Raw genomic sequence first — 19,112 nt, 5'->3', positions numbered from 1 at the left:
GCAGCAAACAAAATTGTCTTTGAGTGCTTCTCATATTAACATGATCAATGAGATGTCACTCTAGATCTTACTGACATCTCCCACGTCTTTTAATTAGAACAGGTAGAAGGTGAGCAGGAGTTAGGTGTTCCTTTCTAATCCTAGATTCAGCGTAAGTGTTGCAGTAACTTTTTTGGTAATAGCTTTATACACACACAGCATACAGTTCACCCATTTAAAGTGTGCAGTTGAATGGTTTTATATATTCACAGACTTGTGCAACCATCATCAAAACCAATTTTAGAAAATTTTCATTACCCCAAAGAGAAACCCCATACCCTTTAGCTATTACTCCCATCAACCCTCTCCATCCCCTCCAACTCCAAGCAACCCCCAGTCTGCTTTCTGTCTCTGGATTTGCCTATTCTGGACATTTCGTGTAAATGGACTCCTATAATATGTGGTCTTTTGTGACTGGCTCCTTTCACTTAGCATAATGTTTTCAACAATCATTCATGTTGTAGCATGTGTCAGCGCTTCATTCCCTTTTTTCCCCCTCTGTTACTGGCACCACATTTCCTTTCTTGAAGAATCCAAGTTTTATTTGAATCGTCCCCATTGATCATTCCCCATATTCAATCAGTAACCATGACCTATTAGTTTCGTCTTTGCAGTATTTCTTGGGTCCACATCTTTTCTTCCTTTTAAAAAAAATGTATTATTCATTCTTTTTTATTACTGAATAATCTGTTGCATGGGTATGTATTTTAGTCCATTCATCGGTTGATGGACATTTGGGTTGTTTCCACTTTTTGGTTGTTATGACTATAATATCAACATTTGTGTACAGTTTTTGTGGGCATATGTTTTCATTTCTCGTACATATAATACATGTAAGAGTGGAATTGCCAGGTCATATGGTAATAGTATGTTTAACCTTTTGAGGAACTGCCAGGCTTTTCTAAAGCGCTACCTAGTTTGCAGTGTGAAGTTCCAATTTCTCCACATCCTCCGCAGCACTTGTTAATATTGTCTTTTAGATCATGGCCGTCCTACTGGATGTGAAGTGGTGTCCTGTTGTGGTTTTGATTTGCATTTCCCTAATGGCTAATGATATTGAGCATCTTTTGATTTACTCATTGGCCATTTGTTGTCTTTTTATTATAAGATACATGATTTGCAAATATTTTCTCCTATTGTCAGTTGTCTACTTTTTTTTTTTTGTTTTTTTTAAGGAGGGCGCAGCTCACAGTGGCCCAAGCGGGGATCGAACCGGCAACCTTGGTGTTATTAGCACCACGCTCTAACCAACTGAGCTAATCGACCACCTCTCTACTTTTTTGATAGTGTCCTTTGATGTGCAAAAGTTTTAAATTTTGATGAAGTCCAATTTATCTCTATTTTTTTTTGTTGCTTGTGCTTTTGGTGTCATATTTAAGAAATTGTTACCTAATCCGAGGTCATGTGGATTTATACCTGTTTCCTTCTAGGATTTTTATAGTTTTAGCTCTTACATTTAGGCTTTGATCCATTTTGAGTTTATTTTTTTAATATGGTGTGCAGTGCGGAATTAACTTCACTTTCTGGCATGTGGATATTCAGTTACCCTCGCACCATTTGTTGAAAAGACTATTCTTTCCCCATTGAATGTTCTTGGCAACCTTGTGGAAAATAATTGACTGTAAACATGAGGGGTTAATTTCTGGACTCTTAATTCCATGCCATTTATATGCCTATACTAATTTCATGCTGTCAGGAGTGAGGAGTGGATTGCAAAATTTACTACCCTAAATATTACAGTCTAAAATTTAAAGTCCAGGCTAAATGCATAATTCAGTTTTAAAAGAATTAGCAAAATGAATGTGGTAGCGACATAATGCATTCTTATGGAAGACAAAGGTAACGTCAGAGAAAACAGCTCAGAGGCCGCTGGAGCGTGGGGTCCGTCTGCCAAAAACCAAACACTTGGCCAGGAGCCTCTATTCGAATGTAAACCTATATGATGCTTCATTTCTAATATACATTTTAATAAAAAATTGCTTCCAGTGATTTTAAGCAGTTTTAAAAGAGACAAATTAACAAAAATTATAGCAAATAATTTAAGCTTAGAACCCTTTAAACTAGTTTGGTTAAGTGAAGGAATGTTACCATTTTTAACATGTTGATTATAAAATTAGAAATTTTGCTTTGTACAGACCATAACTGGAATAAAACTTTGATGACCGTGATAACTGTGTTCTCCCCATTTAGCTGTTTTTATATTCTAAGGCCAATGACTTTTTCATTAAGATAAAGTTGTATTTAAAACACTATTTTCTACATTATGCAACTACTTTTATAAAAGCTGAATGTTAATAAATCATTAGATCGCTTAGTTCTTAACTAATTCTTATTAAACTCTTTTGGGCTGGTGGCATATATATAATTTAAGTCCATTTGAATTAATATTTCAAAGGAAGAGCTCAGGTGCTAATGTGTGCAGAATGCTTTTAGACTCATCAGATCCATCTTCTAATGACCCATGAGGCAATTGGCATTTCTATCAGAAGACGTAATTTAGTTTGGTGAGATTTGTTGTTAATGAAGCTCTCTTTTTTCAGGGGAAAAATGTTTAGGATTGTATTTGTGGTTTGATTGCTATCAAGTAAATATGGATAATTAAAAAATTTTTTTAAAGACTTAAGTCTTTCTTATCCCAAGAAAGATTATGTAGTTGGATATTTGTAACAAGTTGGTAATAATAAAAATAGGTAATAGTAAACCTTTAATAAATAGTATCTCTGTGCCAGAACTTAATATATGTTATTTTCCTTGCAACAACCCTGTAATGTTCGTGTTACCGCGATTTCACAGATTGGGGAACTCAGGCTCAGTTTAGGTAACTTGTCCAAGGTTACACAGTCAGCTAGCCTTAGGATAAAGGTTCGAAATCAAGTGTGTTTTATTCCAAAGTGTCTACTCTCCACTCTCATACTGCCTTTCTTCGTGTGTGTGTGTGTGTGTGTGTGTGTGTGTGTTTATATGTATGTGTGTTTAAAATGAATATTACAAAGCAGTAGAGTTTGGGATAAATAGTGATTATTGGCGGACGGAGGAGCCCAATAGAAAGAAGTCCAGTGATGACTAAAATCCACAATATTACTGAATACCCAATTTCAACAAAGGAAATAATTTGGAGGAGAGTTAAACATTGTCTTAGTTAACTCTTTATAGCAGAAGCCACCCCATACAGCCTCCATATATCCTATTCCATTGTTTTTCTACCTCAAAAATGTTTTTTCCCCAATTTATGTTTATATGAAAAAGAGGAATCATATATAAACTGTTTTTACTATTGTCCATGTTTACTTTTCTTATGTCTTCATTCATTCAAAAACATTTATTAATCAGCCACGATAAGCTAGGAACCTTGCTAGCTATTAGAGATAAACAATGAAAATCTCTGGCTTAAGAGTACACAGTCTTGGAGAAAAGGCAAACAGAAACAGGTAATTATAGTTGAGTGTGAAAAGATCAATAACTGGGTATACAAAGTATTTTGGAAGCACTAAGGGAAGAAATGGTGGGAAATTTTTGGTACACTTGAGTGAGGTAAATGCTGTGAAAGTGTTATAAACCAAAGTTCCGTGGAACCTTGGTTGAAGACATAAATGAATTTATTTCATCTCTTCTCCTATTTATTTTTCCTCCCTCCCATATTTTGAAGCAAATTCGACATACTATTTCATTCATAAGCATTTCAATATGTATTTCTCAAAGACAGGGATTTGAAACAAACCAATAATACCATTATTACATCTTTAAAATAATTTGGGGTGAACTCAAGTTGAAGGATGAATACAACGTTCAGTGGGTGGCTGAGGAGGGAGGAATGGCAGAAAGGAGGGCATATTTAAAGGCACGAGGTATGAAAGGTCTTTGTTCAGAGACTTTTTATTTGGGGTGCAAATGTCTTTGGTGAGGAAAATGGAGGAAACAATAAGAAGTAAGAGTGGCAAAATAGGGCACAAATCATAAAGGCCCTTGAATACACTAAGAAGCCTGCTCTACCTTTCTGATGTAGGGAGCTGTTAAAGTGTTGAAAGCAGATTAATAATATACTTAGATTTATGGTTTAGAAAGGTCATCTTAGTGGCAGTATTGAGAGTGGACATCGGAGTAAAATCAGAAACAAAAAGTACACTGAGAGTCGTTTAGGTAAGCAACAGATGATGATAATTTGAAAGTGGCTCCTGTCAGTAGAGTTTGGCAGAAACTGCTTCATGACACATTTTGGAAGTAGAATTTGGATTAAATTTAGGGTTGAGGAAGAGGGAGGCTGTGAGGCTCCCTGTCTGGTTTCTGGCTAGTGCAGCTGGGCAGATGGCAAACCCATTAACTAGAGGCGGAGCACATTTGGACATGCTGATCTGTCTGCAGGGTTGCTGCATGCAGCTGTCATCTGGCCAGCTGCAGTGTGAAAGGCACCACTGCGGATGTGGAGTGTGGTGGCCTCGGCTTTCAGTTTAGGTGTTTTGACCAGTGGGTCTGATGTTAGCTTCTAATTAAGCACAACCCTGGTCATAGTAGACATCCAATAAAAAGTGGTTTCGGGAATGACTGAATGAATAAGTCCAATCCCTTGTGTTTACTGCATAAACTCTGGAGATCAATACAGTCTAATGGCTTAGAATCTAATGATTCTAGGGGCTACTACCGTGTTTCCTTGAAAATAAGACCGGGTCTTATATTAAGGTTTGCTCCAAAAGACGCATTAGAGTTGATGGTCGGCTAGGTCTTATTTTCGGAGAAACTCAGTATAAACAGGGGCAGAAGGACTGGGCTTTATGAAATCACAAAAATGAAGTGGTTAAAAAATAATAGATACAAAAATGATTATGGAAAAGATGGATATGTATAGGAGACAGATAAAGGAGACAAAGACACGTAAGAAAAATCCAAAAGAAGGGGTCACAACCAGTGAACTAGAAAAATATTTGTAATGGAAGAAATTTTCCTGAAATAGAGATCAAATCTTTTTTGTTTCAAGAAATTGACAGAATGATGAAACCACCAAGCCATAATCATAGTAATATTTAGTGAACTTTAAAACATTATAGGGACATCCACACAAATACTGTGTTAGAATACAGTGGAACATTGTCTACAAAGTTCTGAGAAAATGTAACCCAGTAATTTTATGCTCAGCCAAAATGTCATAGATTGACATTTTTAAATATTTAGGAACTCAGAGACTGTAGTATCCATTAGCCCTTCTTGACAGCCTTATTTGATAATGAACCTAGCGAACCAAAGGATCAATCAATAAAAAGAACTCTAGAATGGAGAAATTGTGATAAAAGGATTTGTAGTGAGTATTGAATTCACTTAATATAAAACTATAAAATATTGGGAAGTGGAGGGGTATAAATGTGTTTATTTCCACATCTTTCAGAGTGACAGTAGATACTGGCTTTAAAATTAAGTCATGTAGTATAAACAAAATGTGACTTTTTGTTTTTATAGTTTTCTTTACAAGGTTAAGAACTAATTATAACTAAACATTTACTTCAAGATCAGTATTCATATATTTAACAAGTGAACATTGTGTGCTTTCTATATGTCAGGCAGTATTGTGGGCACTTGGAGTACATCAGTGAACAAAATAGATGACAGTCCTTTTCCTTGTTGAGAATTATATTCTAGCAGAGGTACACGGGCATAAATGATAACTGCTTGGGGAGAAACAAAAGAGAATAAGATAGATTTGGGGCTACAGAAGTAGTCAGGGTTTGCTGAGATGACATTTGAGCAGAGACTTAGTTGTGAGATAGATGTCTCATAGACATCAAAGACATGTACAAATCTGAATTTGGGAAACGACTACAGTGGAAATGCAAAATTGGGCGTTGCTGGCATATAGATGAAATTTAAACTCTGAGACAGAATGAGATCACCAAAGGAGGGATTGGAGATAAACCAAGACTGAGAACTAAGGCCCTGGGGTTTGCAACAACAGTAAGAGGCTCCTGCAAAGGACTGAGGAGGATGAAACCCAGAGCTTGGGTCCCGGAAGCCGAGTGGGGAAAGCTGGGACAGGTCAAATGAGGGTGAGCACGGGTGACCTTGATGATGTTTTGGGGACGTCACGGGCCTGATTCAAGTGAGTTTAGAGGATATGGAATAAGAGTTGGAGAAAAGGAGGCGGCAAAGAAACGGGATGAGAGTTTTTGTTTGGGGGGGGAATAGCTTTGTATGCTAATGAAAATGATCCAGGGGAGGGTGTAGGGGTACAGAGGGGAGAGGTGCTGGAGCAGTAAGGAGGCGGCTTTAGTTAGGAACACAGATGGTTTGGCTCCAGTTAGAGTCCATGGCTTTAGTTGCTGGTAGGTGGGTAGATGCTGTAGGCAATGGGTCTTCTGATTGTTTCTGTTTCCAGTGCAGTAAGATCACCTGAGAGCGAGGCTGGGGAGGTGGTAATAGAGATTTGAGGAGAAAGGAGGGTGTGGAAAATGGGGGAAAGTAGAAAAGGTCAACTGCAGGTTCAGGGTCATGAATTCAAAGTAAAACCGCCTGGGTAGTGGGGAGGGGGGAGAGAGAGAGAAAGAGAGAAGGAATGCTTCCAACCTGATTGAGCTGCACAGGTGCTTGTGAGAGACAAAGAGGAAAATTGCATTTAGCCAAGTTTGTGGTTAGGCCAAGCCAGTGTGATGAAATGAAGAGGGGTGGGGCAAGGGATTAGAGAGCCGGGGAATGGGAATGGCATTGACCACAGGTCGAGTGAATGCTAATGTAATAATTTTTAAGACTAGCATGTTTCATTAAAACTGTTCATACTTCCATCCTTTTATTTATAAATATGCATAGAAATGTCTGAATAATCTGTACATTCTATTGATAGTTCCAGGTAGTGGGATTTTGAGCATATTTTAATTACTTTTTATACTTTTAGAATCCTTTTCTTAAATAATAAGCTGTATAATTTCGGCAATAAACTATGTATATATCTTAAAGCAAAGTTGCAGAAACAAAGGAATGGAAATAAAAACATTGTTTAAGTTCAGAGTACATGGGGTACTCGGGGGGCCTGCTGGGGGAGACAGAACTAAAGGCAGTTTGGTCAGTTGCTAGATAGGAATTTACTTGCTAGGAAATGGCACTGTTCTGTGCTAGAGAGGAAGGTGCCTGGACCTTTGTTTTGGGAAAGCTGACCGAGGGCAGCGTCTAAGGGTGTTTAGTGGGATCTCTTTATGATGTTAATGTACACTGCAATCCAGTGACGTATTTTTCTATCTTGGCAAAAATTATAATGAAAATTTTCTAGAAGCTTAGAGAGGTGAGAAGAACAAAACAATACCACCTATTTCATAAGGTTGTTGTGAGGAGTAAATGATATATTTTAAGGGCTTAGCATCATGCTTGACATGTGGTTGTGGTGGGTGATTGTTTGGTGTTATCTGTCACAACCACTGTTGTTCCTTATTGTATAGATTCCCGCTGAAATGTTCTCCATATAAGCTTAGTTTTTGCTGATTTTTAAATTTTAGATCAATGTTCCTTTAACAAGCAATTTACTTGAAGTGGTGTATTTCCCCCCCTCCCCTCCAAGTAATGTTTCTTTTCCAGGAACTACTGGGTTTTCTGAAATCTTAATGGACTATATTTTTAGATACTGTAGTATCTATTAGCATTGCAAATAACCATCCCCCAATTTTCGGTCTTCAGGGGATTTTACTGAAGCTCCTTTGAAGCATTATAAAGTATGCCTATATTTTGCTATGGGTTTGCTATTGCTAATGAGATTGTTGCTAAGTCAAATTTTTCTTCAGTTTTGAAATTTAAAATGCTAGATGAGATGTAAAGATAATTATAAGGCTTGAGGAAATTGTGATGCCATGTTTTTTTTTTTAAATAGAAAAAAAACTGGGAAGGAAATTTATTAACATAATGATGGAATCTGATTGGTGGGACTATTTGTAATTTTTTAAAATACTAAATTTTACATAGTGAACATTTCTTAAGTCAGGAGATAAAAATGTCTGGATTCTAAAGACAGGCACCTCCTCACTCTGTCTCCCACCCCTCACTAGTTCACTGACTTTGGACAGGTCATATACCATCTCAGAGCCTTTATCTGGAAAAGGTGAAAATCAAATGAAATAAAAGTACCTAGAAATGCTAAGGAAATTGTGAAATGCCATGTAAGTGGTAGTTGTTATTAGAAGTAGTCTTAATTTCAGGAAATTATGCTCTTCTATTTTGGAGACGCCTTATTCTAAAGCTCTAGTTCTCCATTACTACATTAGAAGAAGACACTTACACAGAAATCATACGTATGACGACTCACTCAGTTTTATCGAAGCCTTCTTTGTTTTTAGGAATTCATTTTTAATGGTAGCTTTAAAATCACAGTGAAATTTTGAGTACTTAACAGGACCATCAAAATATTTTTTAAAGAAATCACTTATGTATATTTCATAGTTGGAATAATTTCATAGGTTGAGTTGGTGGGGCAAATTCTAAAGGTGAATTCTCCTCTTGCCAAGTGACAGAATAGCTATGCTCAGCTCAGATAAGCCTGTATATTTGAAATGTACAGGCATAAATTCCCACACATTTATGAAAGCAAACAGAAAGTTCTTTTACTCCAAGTTACAGTTAAATACATGACATTTTGCAAGCTCCAAAGTGATTAGATTTTCCAGTCATCAAAGGTTTTATCTTACTAGTACTGACAAACTAATATACACAAAAACAGCCAGTCTGACCTTGTTCTTTGTAAACACAAGGACATTTGATCTTCTAATACTTGTTAGAATCAGTTTTGACAAATCTTGCCAAAAGAGGCCAAGTTTCATCAACAATGTCAACGGTCAGAGATGAGTTCTCTGAAGATACAACAGATTTACTGAGGATTCTCCTGCTGGTTTGGTGAGATCTTCATCCTTCTAATGCTATCTCGGTTTAACATTCCAAAGCCACTTGTAAGAAAATAATATTGGTTCCGTCAGCTGCGAATGCCATAAAAATATTTAGCTTTGAGAAAGGGGAAGTATACATCGGGCCAGAAATAAGGACATAATGCTGATTCTTTCTCCCTACAAACCATTTTTATAAAGCATAGTCAAGAAACTTGAATTTAGGTAGTTATGTGCAGAGTTCAGAGAACCTCTCTCTCTTTTTTTAAACCCCAAAGGGTTTACCCAACTGATCCTTTTGACTCTTCATATCATTAAGCTTGTCCTGGATCAGCTCATTTTCTCTAGCTTCCCAACCTCTTAACTCACTGGTAACTACCAAAGTCCTTGCGTCCTATTTCATATCCGCTGTTGAAGCCACCAGCCATGAACTCCTCTGACTTTCTGTATTTCCGCTTTCTCTAAACACAAAGTAGCTATGTTCTCATCTACGTTTACCTCCTCAGGTCTCAGAAGGATAGCATATTTCTCCTCCTAGTTAAGGAAAATTCCTTTATCTTTGTACCTAGCTTCATCTCCCTTTTCTTCTGACATCTTGATCCAGAAATTTCACTGTGTCTGACTTCAGCCTTTCACTTTCTAGTATATTTTCTCCCACAGATCGTGCACGCACAACTATTTTTATCAGTTAAACAGAAAATGCCTTGACCCTGCAACCCATTCTAGTTACTGCCCCTTTGTTCTCCATTCTAAGTTAGACTTCTTAAAGAAATTCACACCTTCCACCGATTGCTCCCCTCACTTTAATCTGACCCCGTAGAGCCTCCACTGCACCGCTTTTCACCAGGAACACCAGTGGCTTCTGGGTTACTCCAGTCAGTGCAGATATCTCTCCTTGACTTGCGTGCATGCTGCATTAGCCATGCACCTTACTAGGGATTCTTGGAATTTTTAAGGCCCTAGCTTCCTTCATGACTTTTCACCAACCTCTCCAGCTGTCCTTTCTTGGGTTCCTTTGTGAACTCCTTTTGTCCCTTCCTTAAACTGTGACAACTCCTAGGACTTCCTCAGTCTACTCTGGCCTCACACTACAGGTTCTCACTGTGTGATTGCAAGGCTTAGTTACCACGGAGCTGATGACTCCCAAATCTGTCGGCCTTTAGCTTTCAGACTGGAATATCCAGCAGCTGATTTCACATCTCAGTCATTCATTGAATCATCGATTCATCAATATTCTGAGCATCTACCACCAGACTCTGTCTTAAAAGATTGAATAAGGAAAATACAGGTTCTGCTCTATCAGTGTGGAAAGATAATAGGGGAAACCCAGATGCCAATACAGTGAATTGTACACTCGGAGAGAAACGATCAAAGGGTGCTGGGAGCACAGGGAGAGGGGCAGGCACCAGTTCTGAGAGCTTTTAGGGACCTTAAAGTAATTAAACGTGTGGGAAGAAAGATCCTTTTCCTCGTTTCTCTTAACATCTCTTCCCACAGTCACGCAGTTATCTAAATCAGAAATCCCATAGTTACCCTTGGCTGCTCTGTCATGTTCAGTTTTCAGTTGGCCACCAAGTCCTACCATTTCCGTCCTAGGATAAGGCCTCAAGTCCAGCCTTCTTCCCTGTCTGTACTACCTCTGTCCTGATTCGAGGCCTTGCCATGTGTCGCCTGCATTATTTCCGTAGACTCACAAGTGGTATCCTTGTTTTACGTCTTGATCCCTTTGGATCTACCTTTCTTAAGGCCAGTATAGTGTAGAAAAAATGGCAATCTTACCCTGTCATTGATCGGCGTAAAAGTGTCCTGTCACCTATAGCAGAGGTTCTCAAACCTCTGATCAGAATCCCTGGTGCAGGGAACCTTTAAATCTGTCTATATATTAAGCCCCATCCCTATAGATTTTGATTCTATAGAACTGCTGGCACTGGCCAGTGTTTTTAAGTTCCCTAAGAGATTTTGACACCTGACCAGATTGAGAAACCTCCAGCTTACCAGGATCAAGTCTGAGCTTCTCTGCCAGGTTGCACAAGGCCCTCCGTGATCAGGCTTTGCCTTAGCCGTTGGCCACATTTCCCATCATGCCCTGCGTGTTGAGTTCAAAATCATTCAATTTTATGTGAATCAGGCTAAAGATTTATATTTATGAAAAAGACTTGAAAACAGTAACCTTTTAAGTAGCCACTATTATTTGTAACGTGTTTCCTGCCTTTTTAGTGGATGATGCTGGCAAAATAGAACACGACGGTTCCTCTGGAATGACCTTGGATGCGGAGTCGGAAATCGATCCTTGTAAAGTGGATGGCACTTGCCCAGAAGTCATCAAGGTGTACATTTTTAAAGCTGACCCCGGAGAGGATGACTTAGGTAAGAGGAAACCTTCAGCATAGTATACATCCTGATAACTTTTGGGTGGTTTCGATTGAGAACATTTGAAATCTTTTGTGAAGAGGACTTGTAAGCAAGGATTCCAATGTAGCAATAGCAAAGTATGTCAAGTGTAATAAGTAAAACAGGTAGAAATGCAGTTTTCACATGAATTCTTGGAGCTGTCATCTTCCCTGATAGGTGGCACCGTAGACATTGTGGAGAGCGAGCCTGAGAATGATCATGGAGTTGAACTACTTGATCAGACTAGCAGTATTCGTGTGCCAAGGGAAAAGATGGTTTATATGACTGTCAATGACTCTCAGCAAGAAGATGAAGACTTAAGTAAGTAGGTGGCCTTTCTGTGGGAGAAAATATTTATGTTCCTGTAGCTCTTTTTTAAAAAAAATACACCAGTAATTGAAGGAAATAAGTAGCATTATTGTAGAGATTATTACGCTGCCATATTCCAGAGTAAACGTCAGTGACTCATTATGTATGCTTAGAATGTTGCTTTACAAACAAACTATGGCGAAAACCAAGAATTGAATGATTCACTAAAATACTTGGGTGCTTACTATGTGAAAGCGCTGTTGTAGGTATAGAACATCTGAACCTTCTTGGTACTTATCTATTTACTGCATTTAAATGAAATTCTCTTTCCCGGGATCGCTGTAAACCTGGCCACAAAAGTTTATATGATTTTCTACTTAGATGTTGCTGAAATTGCTGATGAAGTTTATATGGAAGTGATTGTAGGAGAAGAGGATGCTGCTGCCGCAGCGGCAGCCGCCGCCGCACATGAACAGCAAATCGATGACAATGAAATCAAAACCTTTATGCCAATAGCATGGGCAGCAGCTTACGGTAAGTCGCATAGCAGCTCTTAGGATTGACTTGGTTCTTGAACATGAATTCATGATTGAAAGATGGTTTCTGTCGTCTTAGGTTTCAGAAATCTGAAATACCAGTACCTTGTAAGGGTTTTTAGATTTGGACAAGAGTAGAGGAAGATTTTATAAAGTCTACTTTTTGTCTTTATTTTTAACAGGATTTTCCTTCATGTGTATATTACGTAGAAGGATGTACTGCAAGAAGTACACAGGCTTTCAAGCTGAAACTTTTCATCTTGATTATATCTGGCCCAAGCTTTACAATTTTGGGAGACAACAAGGGAGTCCATGGGGCAAAATGCTGACATGTATTTTTTAGATTTGGAAGCTAGGCCATTTTCCTACGGTCTCGCTAGAATAAATGTGGTCATGAAACCCATTACCTAGAATGGAGAATTTGTGTCATTCATGAGTATCATGGTTTACATTTTGTTGTTGTAGTTAATAAAGAATCCCTAATTCTTTATAATTTATAATACAGTATAATTTTGTTTTTTAATGCGCATTGTTAGGTAATAATTCTGATGGAATTGAAAACCGGAATGGCACTGCAAGTGCCCTCTTGCACATAGATGAGTCTGCTGGGCTCGGCAGACTGGCTAAACAAAAACCAAAGAAAAGGAGAAGACCTGATTCCAGGCAGTACCAAACAGGTGAGGGCACATGAGTCCCACAACGCAGCGTGCTTTGCGAGCTCTCAGATGAAGCTCTCGTATGTATCCACAGAGGTGTTGTGATGGCATTTCAGCTGCTAGACCACATGTAGTTTTTGTGTATTGAATTGGAAAATATAATTTTAAGAATTCAGTGATATTCATGAATGATTTCCTTGGATAAAATGGAATGGATCAAAGATGGATGAAAAAATTGAAAACTGATGTTTTTTGTTTTTTTTTAAGTAAATAGATTTGAAGAATCTGATTATGTCAGCATAAAGCAGGCATAATTTACAGAGCAGCAGGACAGGGACTTCAGTTCATGTGACATATTCCTATCTATTCTCATATGCCGAGTTACATATTAAAAATTTTATAGGTATAGTCAAGCTTTACTGTAAATGGATCTAAATTGTTTTTTGGAATAACCAAAGCAGAAATTGTGACTATGAAACTTTATTCTCATGCATAATTTCCCACCAATTTCCAAATTGATACAGCTTCAATCACTAGTTGATGGAAGTTATATATTTATTCATTTATTTTTATAAACTGGAGGGAGTGAGATTGATACAGTCCTACTGAATGAAGTTTCCAGACCAGGTTCCTCTTTATGATGAGGTTGCTATATCTCTCATGTTGAAAACTGGTAATAGGAATGTTAAGTAGCAAATAGCCTAACTCAACAGTGCTTGTCCAATAGTGTTCAGAACACACACTTTAAATTCTTGAAGATACCAGAACAGAACTTGGTTTGATCACTCATGCACCTTTCTTTTCCTTTCTTAGCAATAATTATTGGCCCTGATGGACATCCCTTGACTGTCTATCCTTGCATGATTTGTGGGAAAAAGTTTAAGTCAAGAGGTTTCTTGAAAAGGCACATGAAAAACCATCCTGAACACCTTACCAAGAAGAAGTACCGCTGTACGGACTGTGATTACACTACCAACAAGAAGATAAGTTTACACAACCACCTGGAGAGCCACAAGCTGACCAGCAAGGCAGAGAAGGCCATTGAATGCGATGAGTGTGGGAAGCATTTCTCTCATGCTGGGGCTTTGTTTACTCACAAAATGGTGCATAAGGAAAAAGGAGCCAACAAAATGCACAAGTGTAAGTTTTGTGAATATGAGACAGCTGAACAAGGGTTATTGAATCGCCACCTTTTGGCGGTCCACAGCAAGAACTTTCCTCATATTTGCGTGGAGTGTGGTAAAGGTTTTCGTCACCCATCAGAGCTCAAAAAGCACATGCGAATCCACACTGGGGAGAAGCCGTACGAATGCCAGTACTGCGAATATAGGTCTGCAGACTCTTCTAACTTGAAAACGCATGTAAAAACTAAGCACAGTAAAGAGATGCCATTCAAGTGTGACATTTGTCTTCTGACTTTCTCAGATACCAAAGAGGTGCAGCAACATGCTCTTATCCACCAAGAAAGCAAAACACACCAGTGTTTGCATTGCGACCACAAGAGTTCGAACTCAAGTGATTTGAAACGACACATAATTTCAGTTCACACGAAGGACTACCCCCATAAGTGTGACATGTGTGATAAAGGCTTTCACAGGCCTTCAGAACTCAAGAAGCATGTGGCTGCCCACAAGGGTAAAAAAATGCACCAGTGTAGACATTGTGACTTTAAGATTGCAGATCCATTTGTTCTAAGTCGCCATATTCTCTCAGTTCACACGAAAGATCTTCCGTTTAGGTGTAAGAGATGCAGAAAGGGATTTAGGCAACAAAATGAGCTTAAAAAGCATATGAAGACACACAGTGGCAGGAAAGTGTATCAGTGTGAGTACTGTGAGTATAGCACTACAGATGCCTCAGGCTTTAAACGGCATGTGATTTCCATTCATACAAAAGACTATCCTCACCGATGTGAGTACTGCAAGAAAGGGTTCCGAAGACCTTCCGAAAAGAACCAGCACATCATGCGGCATCATAAAGAAGTTGGCCTGCCCTAACAATACTTCTTCAGACATTTGCAGAGATGTTGGCCTTGAAGCAGAAAATTAATTTTAAAGCCAGTCTCTTTCACATAAAATACTGTATATTGATTTATGCCGTGTACAAATAGAAGTATTGCCTCTAGTTGACTTTTTTTTTACATTTTGTTCAACAGTGTGTTCTGATTTCTATTCAGTTTGTTTAATCAGCGGGGAAAAGCAGCAACAAGCAAAGTTGCTTTTAATAAAGTAATCCCTGATTCTATACTGAAGTTTTCTATCTTAGAAGTTTTATATTTATTTAAATATTTACCTTGCTTACCTTCATGGTACTCTTCTAAGATCATTTAACTTAAAGTTAAGGTAACTTTAGATTGATTACTCCAAAAGTAATCATCTTGACTCATTTTTCCCCCCATATTTTTCTCACAATAAAATTGTCAGAGACATCTACTAACATAAAATGGGAGATTTTACCGCCAGGTCTAATTATACTAACATGGCTGTCATTTACTTGTCTTGCTTAATCTTTTCAGACTACGTGACAATGAAAGTTTCCACTTGCGCTTTTGCATCCCTGGCATTGCTGAGTAAAGAACAGTGGCTGGGTTTGTGTTTACTTTTCATTTTGTTTAGCAGATGAAATATACTTTGGGGGGGGCTTTCTTTGGAGTATTTACATCTTTTGTCAGCGTAGCAAACTTTCAGTAAACTTTATTGAAAAATTTTGCTTGATCCTGTTGTATTTTGATCATTTTGTCTGTGCTGCTTTGTCTTGGAATGGTTGTGTGCTACCAATGAGACTTATTGAGGACTGCATTTTGGAATCTCCTAGAGGTAATTTGTGGCTCATAGAATCTTTTGCAACTTTATATATGTAAATGTACCCTGAATTATATATATGCACATATATATATATATATATATATAAAACATGTATCTGTGTGTATTGCTTATTTTACATATTTATACACACAACCCCAAGTAGTAGTTTAAAATCTATAATGAAATTTACAATAACATGAAAGATGCAGGGATGTATGAGAGAGCATTTTGTAAATCATGCTCTTCAGAGAGACTACTCAGGTGAAGAATTGGAAGGAAAATAAGGACACTAGTATTTTTAAAGAGTAAAGATATTTTCTTTTAAATATCTTTGGTAATTGAAAAAATAGAAGTCAAGATGTTTCTAGATAGAATGTTTTCATACAACTTCAGCTCCACGCCTTTATATTTTTCTGAAAAGCTATTGAGTATCCAAATGTACCTCCCTCAGTTCTCTCTGAGAAGCCCATGAGGGAACTCGGTGTCACCAAACGAGGGGGACTACGGAAGCTACCGCTCCACGTACCAGAGATTGGGTGCTAATTATGATTTACACTTGGCAAGTTCAGCCTGCTCTGTTATTTGTTAGTTACAGTTAGCAAACTTTAAAAGACTTAACACTCAAGTTGGCATTGATTAGAAGATAAAGGTATGTTTTCAGTGCGTGAGGAAAATCTGAGGCCTTATTTGAAACATCACCAAGTCTTTCACAGTTTTGTGTTTCTTTGAGAGTTGCCATTTTTAAACAAATAGTTCTGAATCAGTAATACATTAAAAAAATGAACTCAGTTAATTCGAATTTGGTTATGTTAAGATAAATGTTGGAGAACAAAACATTTTTGGGGGTCCTTAAGTTGGCTATCAGCACATGAGTATCTGGCACATCGTGGGAGATTTAGGACTTCTCTTCCCACTTGATAGCTGCCTTGCCACTTCATTATGGTGCTCCGTCCCCTTCGTGCTTTTAGGTTTTTACCTTTCATCTTTCTCTTGCCGTTGATATTTGTATTCAAGAGTTGATAGGGTTAGAAATCTAAATATTTGGTGTTTGGCAAGCCTCTGAAGTGCTAGATTGATTTAGCCCATGTCTAAATCAAGTACTTTGGGCTGGTATGAACTCCAACCTGAATGCCAGTCAAAACCAAGGCATGGGCCTATCCCTGTGGGAACTCCTATGCCCTCTTGGCCTCCATTACGTGCTTTTTTTAAAAAGGTAACTTAAAATTGTGTGATTCATTGCCCCGCAGTACTATTCTTGAAAGCTCTGTCTGTTTTTTTGTGAGAACCTTTAAAATCTCCCTTATTTTTTATTTTTCCCAGAGATGATTAAGAACACAAATGAAAGTAAAAATTTATTAATTTTAAAACATTCTGTAAAATTTGAAAGTATAAATAATTGGTCATTTAACTATATTTTTTTAAATAAACTGAAAGATAAAGAACACAGCATTTTACACACTTTATATTTCTCTTACATAATCTGGAATCATACACAGTTCTTTTCTTTTTAAAGCACAATATTGAAACCTTTAAAAGGTATTTAAGGGTTTGGTCAAGTGAATATGATAAAATGTATTTGTCTGTATAAAGAGAAAATTAAATTGTAGTCACTATTATATACTGACATTAGTTACAACCTAGTTTTAATTCTTAAAACAATTTTGATTAGCAAAGCTAAAAAAATGGATGTTTCAGTTAAATGTTTTAAAGAGGTACAGATTTTTACAAGGACATAATATAAGTTATTGTTCTGTAGAAATATCCTATTAAATATTGTATGTCCCTCCCTCTGTACACTTTGTAAAAAAAGTAAAATACATAAAAAGAAAATCATATAGGGATGTGTGACATTATTGTAATTGTGTACTTGAGAATAACGTGCAAAAATAAAAATCAGAATATTTTCCTGTTAATGAATGTTTAGTCTATTTGATACCAGTACTAAGTTAATGCTTTTTCTTAAAAAAATATGTACAGTTTTTGTAAACCTAATAAACATCAAAAGCAGTGGATTATTTTCATTTCCCCATTTCTTAATTCCTTTTATGCAGCAGTGGAATGCCAAATGCTTGATTGCTTTGAATTTTGTTGACCCGGATGCAAATACTGATAATATTTCAGCCCTGCTAAGTTACAAGTAATATTTCAGAGAAGTTAAGAGGTGATTCGTGAGTCCTTTGATGAGCATGTCCTTGGAATTCATTTTTTTCTTTTATCTTCATAAAGGATTTATTAGCATCTCTAATTCCCCTGAGATAAATTTCCCTTGCATAAAGTTGTTTTTGAGAGCACTTAAAGTTCATTTCAGTATCAGTCCACAGCACATTTAATCAGTGGCGGTTGTCCCCACCTCCACAGGAGAAGCCCTGCCCTAGAGTTAGCCCTTTGTGCCCAGTTTGGAGGGCTCTAGTAGACATTAACATACTAGAGAATGGTCATTGTCATAATAAAAGTCAGAAGTTAGGTCAAAGTTACCTGCATTCCTTAAAAAAGAACACGATAGATTTGAGGCATCTTTGACTTTTAAAGATGAGATCCTGCAGATCTTCAGCTATGTAGGAACAAGTGTTCGCCTAATCCTTCAAACAGTGAATAATCAAAACTTGAGGTAAATGATCAAGAGGGCATGGTGAGCATCTGTCCAGACTCGTAAAGGAGACAAAATCAGCATATTGAGAAACTTAGTTGCGATAAAATGCCTGACAGACAACACCTTACCAGTCTGATCCCAGGCAGTCAGATCATGTATTGCACTGTTCTCTGGGAATCTTACTTAGTATTAACAATTTCCTTTATTTCCCACAAGTTCTAGGATTCATGTAAAAAGCATGACCAGTCCAAATCTTAAAGGGGTGCTGTTTCAGAGCAGTGGTTTTCGGTGTCTGGCAGCAGCAGGGGACTTTGTTAATCATGCAAATTCTCAGCCCCACCCCAGACCCACTGGATTGGGAAACGGCTTGGGACCCAGTCAGTGATCTGATGTCCTAGCATGTCCTCCAAGTGATTCTGATGCGTGCTCAAGTTTGGGAAACTGTTTTAGAGCACTTGAACTTCAGAGATTACTGGTGCAACAATTTGTGTGGTGGACAAGAAACACAAATGCACACACACATGAACACACTCGCACCAGAAATAAGCAGTTGGAGGTGAAATGGGGCTAAGACGAATTATACCTTGGGTTTAACCCTTTTAAAGTGTGAGCCTGCCAGTCAATGAGTAAATCCTTTAGTACACATGTAAATAACCTGTACTTCATAAATCTTGTGTGGCCTCCCCTAAGTTACATTTCTCAAAGGTAAATAGAACTCAGAGGAAGGTCAAGCACATAAAACAGAAGAGCTGAAAAGTGTGTGTAATTAATTGGCCCAACATTAAGTAATTCATATCTGGAAAACCATTTTGCCACATTCTATGGCTGTTTAGATAAGGTCGAAACTAAGTTTGCCCTTTTGGATTTTGTTTTACCTTTTGTGTATATATTGCCTGCCTTTTTCATAAAATAATTATCGGATTTGTTATATGTTGTTCCTGTTATTTTTG

The 19,112-nt window shown here is 37.6% G+C and overlaps 1 protein-coding gene across 4 annotated transcripts in view; it reads left to right on the top strand.

Annotated features, from left to right (window-relative positions):
• The window catches only part of ZFX (zinc finger protein X-linked), a 40,979-nt gene extending 25,308 nt beyond the window's left edge, over positions 1–15,671 (top strand). For 3 of the 4 annotated variants that reach the window (XM_033108041.1, XM_033108030.1, XM_033108051.1), the window contains exons 4-8: positions 11,094–11,243; positions 11,445–11,588; positions 11,958–12,110; positions 12,649–12,789; positions 13,582–15,671. In XM_033108041.1, coding sequence (XP_032963932.1) covers positions 11,094–11,243; positions 11,445–11,588; positions 11,958–12,110; positions 12,649–12,789; positions 13,582–14,765 — 1,772 coding nt within the window. In that variant the 3' untranslated portion in view covers positions 14,766–15,671. The remainder of the gene's footprint in view (positions 1–11,093; positions 11,244–11,444; positions 11,589–11,957; positions 12,111–12,648; positions 12,790–13,581) is intronic. The other variant, XM_033108057.1, reaches the window with a different exon arrangement.
• The last annotated feature ends 3,441 nt before the right edge of the window (positions 15,672–19,112 follow it).

This window comes from Rhinolophus ferrumequinum, chromosome X, assembly GCF_004115265.2.
Source record: "Rhinolophus ferrumequinum isolate MPI-CBG mRhiFer1 chromosome X, mRhiFer1_v1.p, whole genome shotgun sequence".
Taxonomy (NCBI): domain Eukaryota; kingdom Metazoa; phylum Chordata; class Mammalia; order Chiroptera; family Rhinolophidae; genus Rhinolophus; species Rhinolophus ferrumequinum.
Note: the sequence above shows the minus strand (reverse complement) of the source record. Positions and strands in the feature narration are given on the sequence as shown.